Source organism: Staurois parvus, unplaced genomic scaffold (genome assembly GCF_062004578.1).
Source record: "Staurois parvus isolate SC_StPar_1 unplaced genomic scaffold, SC_StPar_1.0 ptg000025l, whole genome shotgun sequence".
Classification (NCBI taxonomy): Eukaryota; Metazoa; Chordata; class Amphibia; order Anura; family Ranidae; genus Staurois; species Staurois parvus.
Genome location: NW_028317821.1, coordinates 24,983,450 through 25,002,592, shown reverse-complemented (window position 1 = coordinate 25,002,592; position 19,143 = coordinate 24,983,450). Strand labels below are relative to the sequence as shown.

The 19,143-nt window shown below is 40.4% G+C and overlaps 2 protein-coding genes across 3 annotated transcripts in view; one reads left to right on the top strand and one right to left on the bottom strand.

Annotated features, from left to right (window-relative positions):
• The window catches only part of CEP290 (centrosomal protein 290), a 239,857-nt gene that overhangs the window by 216,567 nt on the left and 4,147 nt on the right, over positions 1-19,143 (top strand). Inside the window, exons 49-52 of the mRNA XM_089652468.1 lie at positions 1,836-1,977; positions 12,061-12,134; positions 12,812-12,894; positions 19,023-19,129. Of these exons, the coding sequence (XP_089508594.1) occupies positions 1,836-1,977; positions 12,061-12,134; positions 12,812-12,894; positions 19,023-19,129 (406 nt within the window). The remainder of the gene's footprint in view (positions 1-1,835; positions 1,978-12,060; positions 12,135-12,811; positions 12,895-19,022; positions 19,130-19,143) is intronic.
• RLIG1 (RNA 5'-phosphate and 3'-OH ligase 1) overlaps positions 12,940-19,143 on the bottom strand; it is a 47,057-nt gene continuing 40,853 nt past the window's right edge. The window contains exon 8 of one of the 2 annotated variants that reach the window (XR_016305860.1): positions 12,940-18,445. The gene's annotated coding sequence lies outside the window, so the exon portion shown is untranslated. Of the gene's footprint in view, positions 18,446-18,653; positions 19,082-19,143 lie in introns of those variants that run through there. The other variant, XR_016305859.1, reaches the window with a different exon arrangement.

Here is a 19,143-nt window from a genome sequence, read left to right as displayed (position 1 = left end):
TCCATTTCTGCTGCATTGGACCTGTTGCTGTTGTGCTGCCAACTCCTCATTTGGCCTGCTGAGGGGTCCCACAGTATCTGAATGTATGTATCCCTCAAACTACAAGAAGAAAATAGCATTTTTGTACTCAATTATTTTCTTGGGAATCCAGTAAGGGACACAAGTCCCACCCTACCGTGTTTATGTTCATGCCGTTGGTACGATTTATTACAAACCGAGGCATGCTTGGTAAAGAAGGGTCTATCATGGACTGGCCTAACATTTTTTGTTATCCAGCATCCAATCATCCTGTAAGTGGCAGTATAACCCAACAGTATCTGAATTCCTGTGTCCCTCAAATGACTCCAAAAAAAGAATTTCATGGTGAGTGCAGAATCCTATTTTTTGGGGGGCATATAACTCCTTTCTAAATACAACTAAATGTACATTCCCCACAGCACAATCACTATTATGAAAATCCTAATTCAGAGGGGGCTGTTATATCTACTCATAGCTATCTCTCCTTGGCTCCATTCACATGGGTGATTACACATTCTTCAATTTCCAATGGCAGGTACCTGTGGATTCCTGAGGTTGGAATTGACATATGAGTGCAAATAGCTATGGCTGCTAAGCCTGTACAATGCAATGACAGTCTGTTGGCAGCCACAGCTATTCATGACTGATCACACAGCCACCAATTACCTGTGGTGTTCATGGCTGTATGCAGTTTGCTGCTGGAAATTGCAGCTTGTGTAATCGCCCTTGCAAATGGAGCCTTAAACATATCTGTTGCAAAGGTTTTGCTCTTGGTCAAATAACCAATAAACATAAATGTGTATTATGCAATGGGTGGCAGCTGTGCACTAACAGAGCTAGCTTGTATTGAAAACAGCAGTCAGAAAAGATTTTTATTTGTATATTTATTTTTTACCACCAACTACCTTATCACGAAGGCCCTATTCTCACAAAATTTAAGTGCCAGCTGCAGCAAGAATCCAGCAGATTTCTGTGGCTGGATTCACAGGTGGATGCTAGGGCAATCATCTGTTCCTAACTGTAGGTAATTGTTCCATGCGAGATTACACTGGAACACTAACAGACAGCTGCTGCTGTCAGTCTGTCATTGCTTTGTACAGGCTGAGCGGCAACAATTATCTGCACCCATTTGTGAATCCAGCTGCAGAAATCGGAATCTGCTGGATTCTTGTTGCCGCTAGCCATAAAATTCCACACAAATGAGGCCCTAACCTGGAGTATGCATGTAGAAAGGGAGGTCTGACTTTATATGCATACTTGTTCCAGTTCAGTGATTCAGTCCCAGTTGGTCAGTATTCTAGGCAGACAACTAGCATCTTTAGGAGGAGATTGGCAATGACACCCCTATGTGTATCTCAGCAAAGGTTTGATTTAATTCAAGGGTGTCTGATGGTGCCCATAGTTCTGAGACTTGCGCCCATTTAGGCTCAAAAAATATATGGAGAAGAGGACTATCACCTGTGTCTGTAGACACATAGCATGTCTAGCTGAGGGCAGTTTAAACAGATTTATTGTAACCAGTAGTGAACAGTAAAAAATAAATAATCCTTTAAACGAAATACTTCTATTGAAATCTAAATGTTCTCAGATTTGTGCTTTGTGGGTAATGGAAGTTCTCTCTCTTGTTGTCCAAGTTAAATATCAAAAGGCCCATTTCCATACATTAATCACAAGGGAATTAAAAATCGAATAACATATACACTGCTACAATATATATTTTTTTTGTACAATTTGAAGCTCTTCCTTTTTACATATGGTCCTGTTGGTGACATTTAAACTACTCTTAGCTAACAAAATGATCTATTCTACCTTGCAAGGATGTATGAAACCAAAATGAAGGAGATGGAAACTGAACTTATAAAGAAAAATGACAGCATTGTTGATCTGAAAAGCCTTTTGAAAGAAGCAACCGAGCGTGAACAAAAAAACGAACAAGCCATTCAACACCTAAACGAAGTGGTAAGAAAATGAGGAAACAATAATTTTCTCCAAAGCGCCGGTACAATGTGATCTGCAATTACACCGTTTAAAATAAGAACATTGTATGTTTAGCTGTTGCAAAGCAGTTTTCTATGGTATCAACACGAGCATTAAAGTATACCTGTTCGTTCACTAAACTTAATAAATTTGTACTTGTCGATGCAGCCTATGTAAAAATGCCATTTTGATGGAGGCTGCTGGCAGTAGAATTGCTGAAAACAGGAATTATCTTCAGTAAACGTAACCTGTCATATTGGCACTTTATCATAGACTGCTGGGAAGAGTATAAATGTAAAAGTTTTAGAAAATGTACTGTTCTACTTCAAGTTTGATTTAGGATAATTTTCTTTCTGTACTTTGGTGCTGAATATGGATAGATTGTGGGGCTTATGCAGTAGTTACAACTACTTGAACCTTTAAATGCTGTACCTATCCCCTTGTGACCCAGGGGTATTTTGTGCCTTTGTAATTTTGGTCACAAGGCTGTAGCCATTTTTTGTACATATTTATTAAATTATACAAAGTACTTAAGCATTATTTAGCAGTCTATCGCTCTATCTCAAATGGTAAAGGCAGAGGAAGAGAGATTGGTATAACAAAGTAATGTTTTAAACACTTACGGCAGGGTTAGGCAATCTAAAGAAGTGGAGACCTACCTAAACAACATGGGCAATGTCAAAGATCAGCAGGCACAGTGTTGCCTCCTCACACCTGATTTAAACTTCTAATTGCCGAACTACCATATTGCAACATATCGTCTCCCCACCACCTGTCAAAAACATTCAGATCACTTTTCAGAGGAGCAGCAGTGCCTGCTGCACTTGTGAATGAGCCCTTCGTTGCATTCAGCAGCAGCACCCTTAGGAATCATTCACATGTGCAGTTGGGGGCTGGTAAAACCCTGCAGTTGAATCACTTGGCAAATGTAGCACCTACTTGGTTTGGTAGTATAGGTGTTTGTAGGTAAATTTTATTGTTTTTTGGGGCTCATCCATTCAGGAGTTTTGATGTGCTTTCAAAAAGTGCACCAAACTCACAGGATATAATAGAATTCTATGGCTAAGCACAGCAAACCTGCTGGTGCACTTCACTGTACCTGTGTGGGTAAACTCAAGCTCATCAGTGTGAAAGCATACCTATACTATTATGCCCTGTGTATTGCTTCACACTGACCAGGAAATCTCTTCTTTCCTGCTGCTGGCACCACATTGGAGACCGCTAGCCAGGATAAGAGGTGGAGTGCAGTTGGTATTACTCCACATGGGACAGGAGCCAGCATTGCAGAGGAGGCATTGGCTTATGAGACTCCTTTTTACAGCTCCAACTTTACAGGTAGTCCCTCTGCATTGCACTGTTTGATGCTATGGGATGACGGTTCAGCAAGTCAAGATCGCAACCTACCAGTCACTTGGCCTCGATCTACTGGTAGATCGCGATTTATCGGTTGCTGACCCCTGACTTATGGTATTTAAGTTATCACTGTTGATTAACAATGACCATCGGTTGGGATTTGATATATTCAGCTCCCAGCCCCTTGACCGTGTCTGTTAGTAATATAGTACGTATACATTGCACATACACATAAATATTTATATACATGTTGACCTGCCCACAGGTACATGTGCTCATTAGGACATTATTCACAAGCATAGATCTAAATACTTGTGATTTAAGGTTCACCACACTGTGATTTAGATCTGTTACCAAAGGTTAATGGAATTAAAAATATACAAGTAAGGCGTGACTTGGCAGCCTAAGTGAGAAGCCGCAGATCTCAATTCTCCTGCAGAGCATCCACAAAAGTATCACCGACATTGTATATCAAATTTGCTGCCACTTAATTTGTATTATGTCATTTAGGAAGGGTGAGGAGTATGCAGATACCTCCTAGACCTCACCAACTGTATGACTAAGCGAAATAAGGGCAAACAGGCTGCATCGGATTTTTCTGCCCAAAATAGTGCCAGATCTTGTTTTGCCTCAAAACAAAGTGTTTTTAACACTACTACAATCGCTCACTAATACACGGATTAGGCTTAATAAATATTAAAGCAAAACATGATTTATTGAATAAGTTCTGTTAGTATAATAACATAAGAATTGTCAGAATTGCAAATCATATTTAGATCATATTATAGCAAGAATAAAGCATCAATACATCACCGGATATTGTAGCATCACCCACTGCCCAGTGACTGGGGGACTCCAACAGTCAGCAAAGGGGAATACGGGAAATCACCGCAAGGCACGTCTGCCGCATCTTCAATGAGTCCCAAATTCCCCTAGAATCCCCCGTCTTTTATATACATAGTTTGGAATGTCTTTATCTACTGCCATGCGCAGTATCTCCTGGTTATATAACGTCATGTATGATTCTGCAGAGTAGTTAGAGTCAACACGTGATCGGCTGTGCCATCACACGTAGTTACCTATTTTAATGGAATGCACATCTGGTGAATATCAGCCACATCTCTGGTTTCAACTGGTTTAATGTACACTTCCAACATGTTATTTTGAACTCCAGTTACCCATCCAATGGTTATAATCGTTAGCATTATGACAGTTGAGTGTCAATCACTTCTCATCCATACATCCTATACACTCATGTCACATATGTATCACAGATCTCTGCCTCAGTGACAAGCGTAGAAGTAACCTAAGGAAATTTTGAGTAAACTTGAAAAATGTGCATTTACTCGAACAAAGGATTCCCAAACCATGTCCCACAATCGTGTTCCAGTGGAGATAGACGGAGAGCCAAGCATGGATTACCCTTTATCCGCATTTAAAGGGAAGAGGGGACCAGATATGATTTCTTGGCTGTAGGCCCAGATACACCAGCGTTAAGAGACTGGCAACAACAGATGCTGCCTTACAAAGCATACATGGGAAAGCTGAGCTTACATTAGGGGACGTTTTGGCAATAGCACAAGCTTGTAATACCTCTCTACAGACCATCATAGGGCAAGCCCTGGGCATTCAAGATGATGTAGTATTGGTGTTCCAGGACCTGCAGAAGATCAGGGAATGCATAGTAAACACTGAAGGATGATATAGCTTCTATTAAAAGAGATGTACAAGACACAAGGGTTTGGGCAGAGAACACGGTTCTTTTTATTGAATGCTGGCTCCTTGAGATTTTTTGCAGATACACCTTCAATTGCCACCTGGTAAGCCCATCATGCCCATTCATATTAAAGCTACTCCTTTTCAAAGACTGAGACATTACCCTCTCCATGACTTGCTCCAAAGACAAAACTGAGCTCAACTTAGCTGAGGTTCAGCTGCAACATACAAATTTGCAGATGTTAAAAAAAGGTTCCGTTCTCTACATCTGTCATATGCATGTTGTATCTTGCTAAACTATATGTAGTGGCTATCTGAGAGACCTAAATCTTTGAATAAAAAAAAAAACCTTCAGAAAAAATGCCAAGTAATTTCCACCTCCAGCAAATGCTAATTTTTTTCTTTAGACAAGCTTTGACGTAATTGCCCCATTTTTCCTTTGTTTTATCCTGTGTAGTGCTTTGGGAAGCTAACTTTTAAAGGGTCTATATAAAATAAAGTTTATTATTATTTTATTATGACATTACTAGAAGCTAGCTTTCCATTCTAATTTATCCTGCCTTGGCAGTCAGGCAAAAAAAATCTGCCCGAGCATGGATGTACACTTTCGGGTTGATATATCCCTAAAGGGATCTGTGGCTGCAGGGTTCCCCTCTGCACAGTATTCCGGGAGAAACTTAAGTTATGTTTTTACTTTTTTTGCTTTGTTATGGGCAGGGTTCTGCCAAGTATGGCTGTCACAGATTATACACATTACCATTTCCATTTAATGGATACCTTCACCCGCTTGATACCTTTGCATATGGCTGGCAGTCGAAGACTTCCATAAACTTTGTAGAGGCACTAACGTCTACACCGATTGTATTGTGGATGCAATAAATACTCTCCACAGTTCTAAGTTTAAAACTAAGTATCATTCAGTTCACGTTAGCTATGCTAGAGGAGTCAGTATATTGATGTCCTCAATAGAATTTTCTTACAGCTAGGTTATGATTGATTCACGTGGTAGATTCATAATTTTGCTTTGTACCCTAAATGGCTTGTGCATAGTGCTTGCTAGCAAATATTTATGTACCTCTGCCCTGTTCAGGTAAGATTTTGAAAAAGCTCTCCCAATTAGTTGCATATTACCCTTGAATGCCAGTCCTTGCACTAGAATATTACAATAATGTTTTGAATTCCCTACTAAATAGGTATAGTACAGTGGTCGGCAAGCCGCGGCTCGCGAGCCACATGCGGCTCTTCACACACTTCAATGCGGCTCTTCTGTGTGCCGGGCGCCCGCTCCCCTCCCTCCTCTCGGGCGGCCGCCCCAAAAGTCAGGACTCTGCAGCTAGCCCAGCAATGGGCAAACTATGGCCCGGCGGACCCTTTAATCCGGCCCGCGGAGCGTGGCAAACATTGGCTGTCAGGATGTAGGCGAGGCAGCGTGACGAACTCCTCTCCTCTCACAGTCCGCCCTGAAGACCGGAACGGCGCGGGAACACGGCGAGAGGAACGTGCGGAGCAAAGGTAAGTGAATTGACACAGAGGGGACTTGGCTTACTACTTGGGGGGGAATAGTACTGTGGGGGATGAAATACTATATGAGGGATGAATTAATATGGGGGATGAATTACTATATGGGGAATGAATTACTATAGGGGGGATGAATTACTATAGGGGGGATGAATTACTATAGGGGGGATGAATTACTATAGGGGGGATGAATTACTATGGGGGATGAATTACTATGGGGGATTAATTATTATGGGGGATGAATTACTATATGGGGGATTAATTACTATGGGGGATGAATTACTATATGGGGGATTAATTACTATGGGGGATGAATTACTATATGGGGGATGAATTACTATATGGGGGATGAATTACTATGGGGGATGAATTACTATATGGGGGATGAATTACTATATGGGGGATGAATTACTATATGGGGGATAAATTACTATATGGGGGATGAATTACTATGGGGGATGAATTACTATATGGGGGATGAATTACTATGGGGGATGAATTACTATATGGGGGATGTATTTTCATTTTTAAAAATGTGGCTCTCAAAATAAATTTCAATCGTGGTTTTGGCGAGATTTGGCTCAGTTGAAAAAAAAGGTTGCCCACCACTGGTATAGTAGAACAGGTGCTCCCTCTGTACCCACAATTATGCCCTTTTCTGAGTCTTGATAAAACTGAGACTAGTTGATATATGGAGAACATAGCACCCAGGAATTACATTTTTTTGTTCAGCCTTTTCAACCAGGGTTCCGTGCCACCCTGGGGCGCCTTCTGGGTTCTTCAGGGGTGCGTTGGCAAAATGCGTAAAAATTGCCAACAAGGCAGCTAGTGGTTTAAGCCTGCCTTTTTGTTATATAAGGATTTATTGTGCAGCATTACATCCTTGGGTACCCTGCAAGCCAGCCACTGGCGTCTTAACAACCAATGACAATAAGGAGGGCAACTAATACTGAGTGGCCCACATGTGTAGGTGCTGCTGTGATATATAAAACTGAGTTTTGTTTTTTACATTTTAGACTGTTTATTCATCCCTGTCTTATATAGATTTAGCACTGAACATGATATTTACCCTTCCTCATATTAGTTCTTCATTTTATGGGTAGAGGGGATTCTCAGACCACTCAGTTAGCGCTTCACTTATTCTGCAATTCCTCAACAGGGATAGGCTTACTGAAAGGTGAATCCATTTTTCGAAGTTTAATTTACAAGGGAAGATAAGATAGGGGTTTTGATCTCTACTTCTATGAGTTTAATAAAGACGCAGCAAATGATCTAGTGACCTGGTATGCTATGAAAGCCTACCTGTGAGGTGCTTTATTTAAAAACATCTATACTGTTAAGAAAGAATTTGGAGAGCGGGAACATTTATTCATGGAGGAATTGCATACTGCTGAAGAAAATTATCTAGCTGACCACTCCCCCGCTCATCAAAAAAAGGTGAATACACTCTCAGCAGATTTATAAAACAGTTCCTTTAGCAAAGACAGAAAATAAACTGTGCGTTTATTAGCCAAAAGTAAGGAGGCCAAAAATGCAAGCTGCCTACAGGCTATGTTAGCCTGCTCCCAGCAGGAGTCATCCTATATTACAGCTGCTAGAGATAGTGGAGACAATATTATATGCTGGCTATTGAAGCCAGGTTTCAAACCCATTATGATCTTCTCTACAATTGACACGTCTCTTATTCCACTTCTTTATTAGAACAATTTTTGGGGTCAATAGAAGAGGCAGAGAGAAATAGACTGGACGCCCCTCACGGTAGAGAAGCTGTCGGCAGCGGCAGCTAATACCAGCACCAGGTTTAGATGTTTAGATGGGCTTCTGTCAGAGGTATATAAAAAATGTGGGTCAATTCTATTAAGTTATTGAATACTGGATCAGGACTTTTACCAGTCTTACAGATCCATCTTCATTTTTTGATCTGACATCGATATCCTAGCTAGAGCACTGGCAATACCCGCCTTGCCCTAATAAATTCTAAACTGGCACACACAGCTCAATCAGGCTTTATTCAGTCTCGGTCAAAAGACATCAACATCAAGAGATTATTACGGAATATCCAGATGCCATCTGATTACACAAATGGTAAGAGAGATTTTGTCACTTGATGCTTTTTAGGGAATTTTATAGTGTCAAATGATCCTATCTTTGGAAAGTCCTGAGTTGTTTTGGCATAGACTCACACTTCAAGTGCTTGTTTAGACTTGCAGTTGGGGGGTGCTAAAAACACACAGTTGAGCCAGGTTTTTAGAACGCCGCCTTCCTCCCCTTGAACTGCAAAGGCAGCAGATGGGGGTGTTTACATGTCATGGATGCTTTGCTTTGCTGTTGCGGCAATAAACTACCACCACTGACGCATTTAGGGCAGGCAGTAAGTGGGATCAGCTTAATGATTTGGGTATTCAAATCAACTCCCTCTTTTTCGTCGTCTTATCTGTCTTCCCTAGAGATTCTCTAATTTCTCAATTAGAGTCAATGGCACTGTCACAGTTTAGTATGTGTCCCATCATTCTTTCCTGAGTTGGTTATGGGATGTTACAAAAAGCTGAACTTGATACGAATGTTATAATAAATTTGCCCCAATATGGAACAATATACACTACAAGAATGCTAATAAGTTACAAGGGTTTGAGGGCTGGCATGCTCATGATCTTTGGTTTATATATCAATTATATAATAACAATGTATTTAAAACTTTTTGTATGTTACAAAATTAATTTCAGTTTAAGTGAATTTTTTTTCTAGTACCTACAACTGTGCTGTCAGATCCAAACTCGAAAACATATTTTGGCAGATATGCCCCTTATCATCTAGCTCATGTGGCACAACCTCATCTTTATATTTTACTAACAAATGGATGATATATTGCGCTTGTGTTCAAAATTAACGTTCGTGTATTTTGTACTGAAATTTTATGCTTGATAAACCATTCTGCTTATATCATGTGACAGAAAAAAATTGGAACAACCATTATGCTATTCTCCAGGGCCTCTTTTAATAAAATATATAATGTTTGGGGGGGGTGGGGGCTAAGCACTAGTTATTAAATATGTGTGCAAAAACCACAAAACAGCCATGACCGCAAAAGGACTTTTGCATTTTTAAAAAATATTTCACTTTAAGACCTCTTGCACACTGCAGATTAAAAAAGCTCAGTACAGCGGGGTTTTTTTTGTTTTTTTACTGATCTAAAATGCAGCCTATTGTTTACAATGTGTCTGAACACACAGCTGTAAACAAGCACTGCCTTTTTTTGAGTAAAAAAAAAAAAATAGAGAAAAATCTGCATTCCCAATCAGTGTTTTACACAGATACATGCATATGAGCATAAATGTTAATTATATTTTGCTTAGGAAGGTATTTTATGCAAGCAAGACAAATGCCTGAAATTATGCAAAGAAATGCTGATGCTCAAACATCAGTACCGTATGCAAGAGGCCTAAGCATTACAAAAATTTCTGCTCACTGCCAAACCAATTTTTTTTATTTTTTTTTAATATTATACATTAATGCGTATTCCCACAGCAGTGCTCAGCTCCCCCATGCCATTTGTTTGACTTTTTTTTTTTTCCGTTAGCATTTACTTTAGTAGGGTTCAGATTTAACACCAAAACATTAGTAACGTTCACAAAGCCTGCCTAGAACCGAACCCAGGTATTTATGGCTCATCACTAATTACCCTTTTCTGTACCTTTTAGCCCATAATAATTTTAATGCTACGTGAAACACTATTTATTTGATCTAATATACAGTGTGGAACAGAGGAGTGATAGTTGGATGTTGGTTATTTTTATATGTTATTGTAAAATATAAAAACAATAACAAAAAATGCATATGTTCATATGATGCATAGCAGGGGATAGGCACACATAAATAGAGTCAGATATATTTAACAGCAGTATCACATACAATGCACAGTGCATATTTCAGGTAATATTGTGAGATGTTAATGTGCGATGATACTCTATGATTTTAAAGAATATAATAAATGTGGTGACATGTTTTTCTATAGAATTAATAAACATAATTAAAGAGAACAGAAGTGTGAGAATATCTTTGAAATTTACACTTCAGGTACTATAATGAATCTCAAGATGAATTCAATTATACCCATAGTGAAGGCAACAGCAGATTATTTAATGAAAAACAGACCCGGTATTAAAAAAAAAAAAAAAAAAAATCCTATCACAAGACAAGGAAGACAGATATATTACTGGAAATGTTTTTAAAACTATTTATTAACTGCAAACTACAGTACAGCAGTTTATAAACTGATATTTTATAGAAGTACTTATTTGTATTAAAATTGATTAATTTGCTTACATTGTGTATTTTTTTTATTATTCCTCCAATGCTTTCTGCCTATTCTAAACAGGTACGTAAACAAGGGAGAAACGTTTTAGGTTTTTTAATCAATAATAGTCAGCTGTCAGCTTAAAACAGTAGTAACTGCTACAAAAATAAAAAAAAATTCAGCCCCCCTTCCCCGCATACTAAGACATTAGGACAGACTTACCTGCACACAGAGCCCGCCTGCGCAGTGCTGTCACGGCTCTCTGGCGCTTCCATCTTCACCCAGTCTTTTTTTCCTGGGTTTTCTGGCTCCAGCTGTATAAATGGCTGGGGTCACAATAACGTCAGCATGCACAGTAGGCCTCCCCTTCAGAGCGCATGAATCGGTGACATCTCTGGTGAATATCTTCCACACAGTGCAAGTTCAGGAGATATTCACTGTACCTACAGGTAAACGTTATTATAGGCTTACCTGTAGGTACAAGTTAAAAAGTGGACTTTACTTCCACTCTAAAGACACACACGCTTTCAAATGTTTTGTTGTTTTAATTCCTTGTGGTGTTTGTTTGCCTTATCATGTAATGACAAGCTCACGTGTCATGGCAGCAGTTTGTAGTGTCATGGCTGATCGATTCACTAGAGGGAAAAGCAACTTCTTGTTCCGGCTCACATGGCGTCCAATGCATGCTTCGCCATTTCCTCTGTGTTGCATCACAAATGTGGGAGTGCTAATGTGATGAAAACACATCATTTCCGGCATAGTGATCACTGTTAATTGCTCTGCCTTTGTCAGATCTAATTACTGTGTACTTCTCACCTACAGAGCACTAGACTGAGAGACCCAGGGATTGTGGGATATGTAGTTTCTTCATGGGATGTTCATATCTCACACTACAGACATGAGTGATGCAGCATGTACTTGCACAGGTTAATGCATGACCTCTGTTTGAACACATGACCAATGCACATCTTATGCAGTTGAAAAACACAAGGTGCACATAGAGAGGGTTATAATGCCTTTAACTGTGTTGTGCTTGAATTTTACAGACAGCATTTCACCGAGTTCCATAAATAACACCCAAAACTGCATAATTTCCTCTTTCTTTTCAGATCTTTTTAATGAACAATTTGGCATGTTGCCCTTATAGTTTAGCTTGTAACACCAAATAATTTTCTTTTAACAAGGTGGAGCTTCTGAAGCATTTTCCTGAAGATGCAAAGACAGACCAAGGCCTCACAAGAGAGTTTCAGATTCTCCGGTAATTGTGACATTAATTTTGTTTTTTAATTTACTGAAGTTTTGTATTTAGTTGAGGTAACCAACTGACAGTGGACAATGGGTGTGCTACACAAGCTCAGAAAACCTTAATCAAGTTACACGGGGCTTCTATGGCATGTCTTGTCATCCTTCAGCCTGTCGTTTCTGTGTAAGGGCTCATGCACATGGACATTTTCAGGTGCAAATGTCTTCTAGTGTAAAAGTCCTGGAGCTTTTCCCATACCTGGGGAGCTGCAGATGGAGTGTATGACATTTCTAAAATTCAGCTGAGGAAATTTTTCTGCCAATTGTCTATACCTGGGATGGACAAGATGGGAATGTAAAATTCTGGCCAGGACGGGATCTAATCTACCACTTTTGCATGTGCATAATTAACAAAAGCTAAATTTGCTGTTTTTTTCAGCAGCATTTAAATTAAAAGTATAATGGTTTGAGGTCAATTATTTTAAATCTTTTTTTAATTTGTAAACTGAGGTTTAGATTTAGATAAAAGTATTTGTATTTAGTGAACAGTAATATTAGTGGATATTTTAAATGATCCAATATCTCTCACTTTCCATATATCAATAAATCAGTAGTGTATGGCATCAAATATTGATTGCTTTCATTTTGATAAGATTCAGACCAGTTTGCAAACGGTCAATATTTCTGTTTCAGATTAGCCAATAAACGTTTAGAAGATGAAAAAGCTCAGCTGATTCACCAACTGGAAGTACATAAACAGAAAACCGGTATATCAGGTACATAATATCTGCACATATGTTATATAAAGTAATCACAGCAAGCAAATGTTTTTAACTTTATTTTCCTTTTATAAATAAGATATGCTTAAAACCCATAACCAACATACACGCAGTTTCCTATCCAATGGGTCAGGAATAGTCCCAGCCCTAGACCTAACAAAACCCATCTCTATGAATTTAGTTTTTCTCTAACTTATTAAACAAAGGGCCAGACTGACCAATACAGTTGGTGATCATTTGTAGGAGAAATACGTTAGTATTGGTGGTCTCTGAGTGGAGGAATGGTGCCCTATCGTTGGTGGTCACAGAATGGAGTAGTGCCCCAGTATCTCTGATCATTGAAGTAGGAATTTTCCCCTAATGTTGGTGGTCACTGAGAAGAGGGATATTGCCCTAGTGTCAGTAGTCACTGGGAAAAATAGTGCCCCAGTGTTGGTCACTGAGAAGAAATATTGTTACAGCATTTGGGTCAGTTGGAGGAGGAATAGTTCCCAACCATTGGAGTGTATGGGAGGAAAAATGGTGCCCCAGCATTGGAGTCAGTGGGAGGATGTCTTCTCACTACTGACAGCTTACCATCTTCTTTAAATTGTTTTCTTTTCTCAATGTTCTAACAAGATTCCCTCTCTGCAGCTTTCCAGATTGGTTGACTCCTTGGCTGAGCCTTGGGAAACTGTACTGAACCCTGCCTGGAGGAAGAGGCAGGGCAAGCTTATAACGTTTCTTTGAGTGCTGCATTCCATGTGGGTGCTCACCTTTGCACGTTGTACTTTGTGTTGAGTAGGCTGATAGGTCTACGGCAGTGGTCCATTAGCAGTGGAGCTCTGTCACTGAAGACCTCTTCAGGGGTATGACTACTAAAGATGGCAAAGCTACAAATGGGGCTTTTCAGTGTAATCCTGTGCCAATTGATGAATACATCTGCACTTTGTGTACACCCTGCAGCAATCACCCCAAGTAACCACTGGCTGCGCAGACATGGATAGCTGTGGCCACTGGCGACCTGTCATCAAATTTTACAGGGCTTGACAGTTGCAGCTAGCCACTCACAGGTGGCAAGGAAAGCTGCAAGAATCAGCAGATTCATCCTGTCATTCATACATGTGCTAGCTGCCTGTGCAAATGTAACCTTAGGCTTAGTGCCCTTCCCTGGTCCCCTAGTGCAGTGGTCTCCAAACTGCGGCCCGGGGGCTGGACGTGACCAGTGGTTTCCTGTTATCTGGCCCTTGGGGCATTATTCCACCAACTGACACCATCAATGGGGCACTATGCCACCAACTGACACCATTGATGGGGCACTATTCATTCCATTCAAACCAGTGATGGGACATTATCTGACAGAAATGCAGGAGTACCAATATTTTTGGCCATGTGTATAGGATTTTATAATTTATTTTTTCACTAGATGGACTTGTGTTGTTTTTCAACCAGACTAACTATGTAGAGAGGAGTTTTCAGACACCATATCTGACCTAACGGGCTGAAGCCTAGTTTTATTGGAGGCTGTAGATCACAGGGTAAACAAGCAAGCCCCTTTAGTCTCTCCTCCTGAGTCTGTCTCTGACTTTACTCTAGCGGCTGCTGCACTGCCTGAAGAGGAGGTACACAAGGAAGATCCCGCCCCTCTGCTGCTGAGGAATGAGGTCAGGATGAGACCTCTTTTGCTGAGATCTCACCAAAACTTAAGGGTACCATTGGCCCCCTTCTTGAGATGGTGCAGTCACACCTGGTATTAGAGCAGCTGCTCAACCTACAGTGTCCAGCATGAGTTTCTTAAAACTTTCTAAACTTGCCAAGACCTTTCCAGTTCATTCAATTTTATAGTCTACCTTATCAAATGACTGGCCTAACTCTAAAAAAATGTTTTGCCCCTCAATTTTGCTCAGCTACAACCTACTGAGCTGGGTTTCCTTCATAAATTGACAGTTCCTGTGTTTGATTCAGCCATTTATTGCCTTAACAAGTTGTTGGCTGTTCTGTAGAAGATAATTCTGTTGGACAGGAGTTTGTGGTGGCCACACACAAACCATCAAGGAGTCATCAGAAGTTGCACTGCTCAATGAGAAGCAGACCAGATTGTCAATTGGGTGGAACTGCATATTCTAGTCCTGTCTGATGTCCTCATCCTAGGCAGGGCAAGTTGTCAGATTTACAGTCGTCAGTGGCTGGATAAAGGTAATGGTGTCTCCACCGATAGGGTTTCCAAGTCCTTTGCCACAAGTGGGGGATGCCAGGCATGGTCTTTCTGGCACTGAGATTCAATAATATACTGAACAAATTCTCGCCAGGTTCAAGGACCCCTTGGAGAGATTCTGATTACTTTGTGGGATCAGTTAAACCTAATCTCTACAGCTTCTCCCTAAAGATCAAGATGAATGGCATTGCACCAAACAGTCCCAGGAGAACATGGTACTCAGTCTCTGCAGAGACCCTTTGTGGGCCCTTCCAGATCATTTGGATGTTCTGTTCCAAGGTCTTGTCTGACCTCACTCACAAGGTGTTTTTTCTCATACTATTGTTTTCTGACTGTCCTGTAAAAAGTCTTTCCCAGTGCTGCACAAAAGATATGGTTGTCCTGAAGCCTAAGGCTTTCTTTCTCAGGTTTCCTCCTTGCACCATAACCAGGACATTGTTCTTCCCTCCTTATGTCTACACTAAAACATCCCAAGGAAATTACTCTCCACTGTCTCAAATTGTACGTGCTGTGAGTATTCCTCTTGGCAGCAGTCTCTCTCTGGCAGTTGGATTCCCTCTTTGTCTTTCTCAAAGTTCTTCTACAGGGTTGCCTGCTTCTAGCTCCACCATTGATAGGTGGATTAGACAAGTTATTGGTCGAGCCTATGGGCTAAAGGATAATGTTCCACCCTTGCCTGTTAAGACACTATACCATATCCATTAGTGTTTAGTGGGATTTTCAGCATCAGACATCTGTTTCTTATCTTTGCAAGGATGCTACATGGTTCACACATTTGTTAAGTTAGAAGGTGATCAACCAAAAACAGGCAACACTAGATCAAATTCCCTTGAGGGGAAGAACTGACTTAAAAGTACATGCGGTCAACAGAAAATTGGAAACAACTCCTAGAATGAACATATCCTCAGAAGGAACCTAGTACAAAACAGGTCTAGATAAGAAAGAACAGCTGGTCAAGGGGATGAAAACTCCATGACTAGAGGTTATCTGGCCAGACAGCCAATCCTGCTAGGTAAAACTTACATACCAGAGAAACATGGGTATCAATGAAACATAACAGCCCAAAAGAGCTATTAAGTGACTCTGAGACTGTCTAGGAACACAGGGGCTCAATATCCCACAAAGTCACTTTGATTGAAAGGGTAGGGTGTATGGGAGATACCCAAACAAGAGTAAGGGACATTTAGGTGAAGAGTTGGACTTCTGAAGGAACCTGCTGAATGACAATCCTTGACCACTAGCAATGAGTCTAAAAATCCCCTGATCTCCCAGATCCAGCAAAGCATCAGTAGCGATGGAGTGAAAAAGTCCTAGCAGTACCGCCAAGAGCAATCGCCTGATATTAAGGGCAGAATAAATAAAAGTATGTGCAGGATCTTCCTGGCTGCAGATAAGTCAAAGAAGGACCTATCACCAGATGGACAGTTATTTAGTTACTTCAGTTATGCAGACATATCCAGGACAAGAGGATACCTGCTAAAAAAACAAAGGCACCTCAACAATTTCCTTCAGCAGCTCTTTATTGTAATTATATATCAGATTTTCAAAAGATGAAGGATCATATTGTTCAGGTTTTTGTTTTCAACTTTGTGATCTCTTCCTGAAACAAAACAAAGTTATTCATATGCTCTGTAATTGCTGCTCTAGAATGATCTCAGTCTGTCGTGTAGGATATGAAGTGGACCCTGGTGTCCAGACCTCTACTTTTAGTGCAGAGGCTACCAGCTGAGAAGAGCCAAATCCCAAGGCACTTAATGAAAGATACAAGACTAGAACTCTTGGCATCATCCAGCGAAGGAACCTGAATACCTCCCGTGAATCCGGATCCACTGATGTTGAAGGAACTATCGTTTCTGAAGTGCCACATGATAGTCCCAGAGTTGGAAGTTCTTCAGTGGATGAAGGGAGAGAAGAAACTATCCCAGCTGGCTGAAGAATCATACCAGGGACTACCTGTTACATGGAGTCAGACGCATTGGTCTGCTTGGAACCTAGAACATTAACAAAGAGGGTGTAAATAGGCACACTACCCAAAGACTTACTAGAGTTAACAGTCAGCCCCGTTTGAAGAAATGGCGGTGTATTTTCAAGCACAAGGCTTAGCCCTGTGGGCTGTCTAAGGGGCTTAAGGCAACTACTGCATAGCAGATGAATGAAAAGGGTTGAATTTCTTCTACTTCTCCCTAGACCTTCTATGTTAAGGCAGTAGTACTGTCTGGCATTCTCTTATCACAATATCCTTTAAAGGGCCAAGGAGACGACAGCACTCAAAGATTAAGGGAGTCACATGTTCTATAAATGTGACATTAACGTCCTAGCATCAAAACCAAAGTGTTTAATGCATCTGTATGGACGTCAGACCCATGCTGGACACTTGTAACAGGCCAATACAACTGAAGATGTGATTCCTGCTATTTGTTCCACACATTTGGACAGGGGTCTACCCCAGCAGTGGTTAGATGCTCTTTAAGAGAGGGATTCTCTCTTTCTGCTGTGGTTTGACAGAATACTTCTAACACAGGCTAAGTCTGCCAGCTCAAGCTGAGATTTAAAGAGGGATTCCTGCTGCCAATCTGTAGAAGGACAGTAAAAATAAAGCAGAGAGTGTGGCGCTTTGCCAAAGCAGGAACAGCAGCAGGATGGTGTTTTCTCTATGCTGATTGGCAGGAATGACATAAACGCTCAGTCCCTCAAAGTTAATTATTTCGGTGGTAAATCCCGCAATAGCAGCAAATTTGAAAGGCACCCAGGGGTGAGATAGCTCTCAGTGATTTAGCCAAACAGCCTTAACTCACAGAGCGAGTCTTCAGAGATAGTCAGGTGCTGAGATTAATCTGGACCTGGAAAGTGCTCCTTTGCAAACTTTAACCATGCTTATAATATCTGAAAAGTGCTACAATGCAGAGCCCAGGGCCTGAAGGTCACATATCAGACTAGCCCTGCATGTCCAGTCAAGTAGGGTCGGGATACAGCACACCAAAGTCATGTTTAGGAATGGTTGATCAGGATAGCTACTATGTACAGAGCAGCTCAAGCAGCAATGCAGTGAGAAATCTTGATTCAAGATGATGAAAGATGAATTCCAAGGGTAAAAAAGTGAAAAAAAGACGTATTTATTTTATCAGCAGAGCTAAAAAAAAAAAAAAAAAAAAAAAAAAAATCATGCATCCTCCTTGGACACCATCAAAAGACTGAGGCATACTTGGTAGAGGTGAGGTTATCTGGGAACCGTCTTGTAATTTTTCTGTTTGCCAGTTCTCCTGAAAGCATCAGTATTGCTTGACTGTATCTGTATTTCTGAGTCCCTCGATAGACGGGAAAGAAAGTACATCTTTGTTTTAGGGCTTTGGTATGCTTTAAAATGTAGAAAAAAAAAACTACATGGTTAATATAAAGCAACATTATTTAGCAAATACATTTCTTCTCCTCTTTAGAAGCCTTTGTGCAATCTACCTGATGTTAATGCCTGCTTTATGTTTATCATAACCTAAGAATCACAGTAAACTTAAACATTGTGTTAGGTGGGCTCTGCATATGTTAAGGAATTAGAATTAAGGATGTTACAGTGTATATGTGTATTTATTTAGAAATTACATAATATAAGCAATACCACCCTACAGGAGCTTGTTTAAACCCATGCATTGTGCGTGTATTCTCTACAAATAGTATAAAAACGTCATATTCCAATGTAATCCTTATTTCTGGGGCTACTGCCAGGGGATTTTTCTAGTACACTAAGAAGACATGCTCTACTCAACATTCAATGGTAAATCCGCATAAAGGCAGTACTGGATTTCATCTCGATGAGTATTAACACAGGCATTATTTTTCCCATCTGCTACAAGAATGACATCTGCTTTCTGTGTTGTATATTACACTAGAAATGAGTGATTGGATGTAACAGAAACTGCTCTTCCATGCTGTTCTCTAGGGTCTGATGAGGTACTTGAACGGGAGAGAGTACACAAGCTGATGGCAGAAGTAGTGGATCTGCAAACACACAGAAAGACTTCAGATTTGGAGAAACAGCACTTGAAGGTAAATAAAAAAAA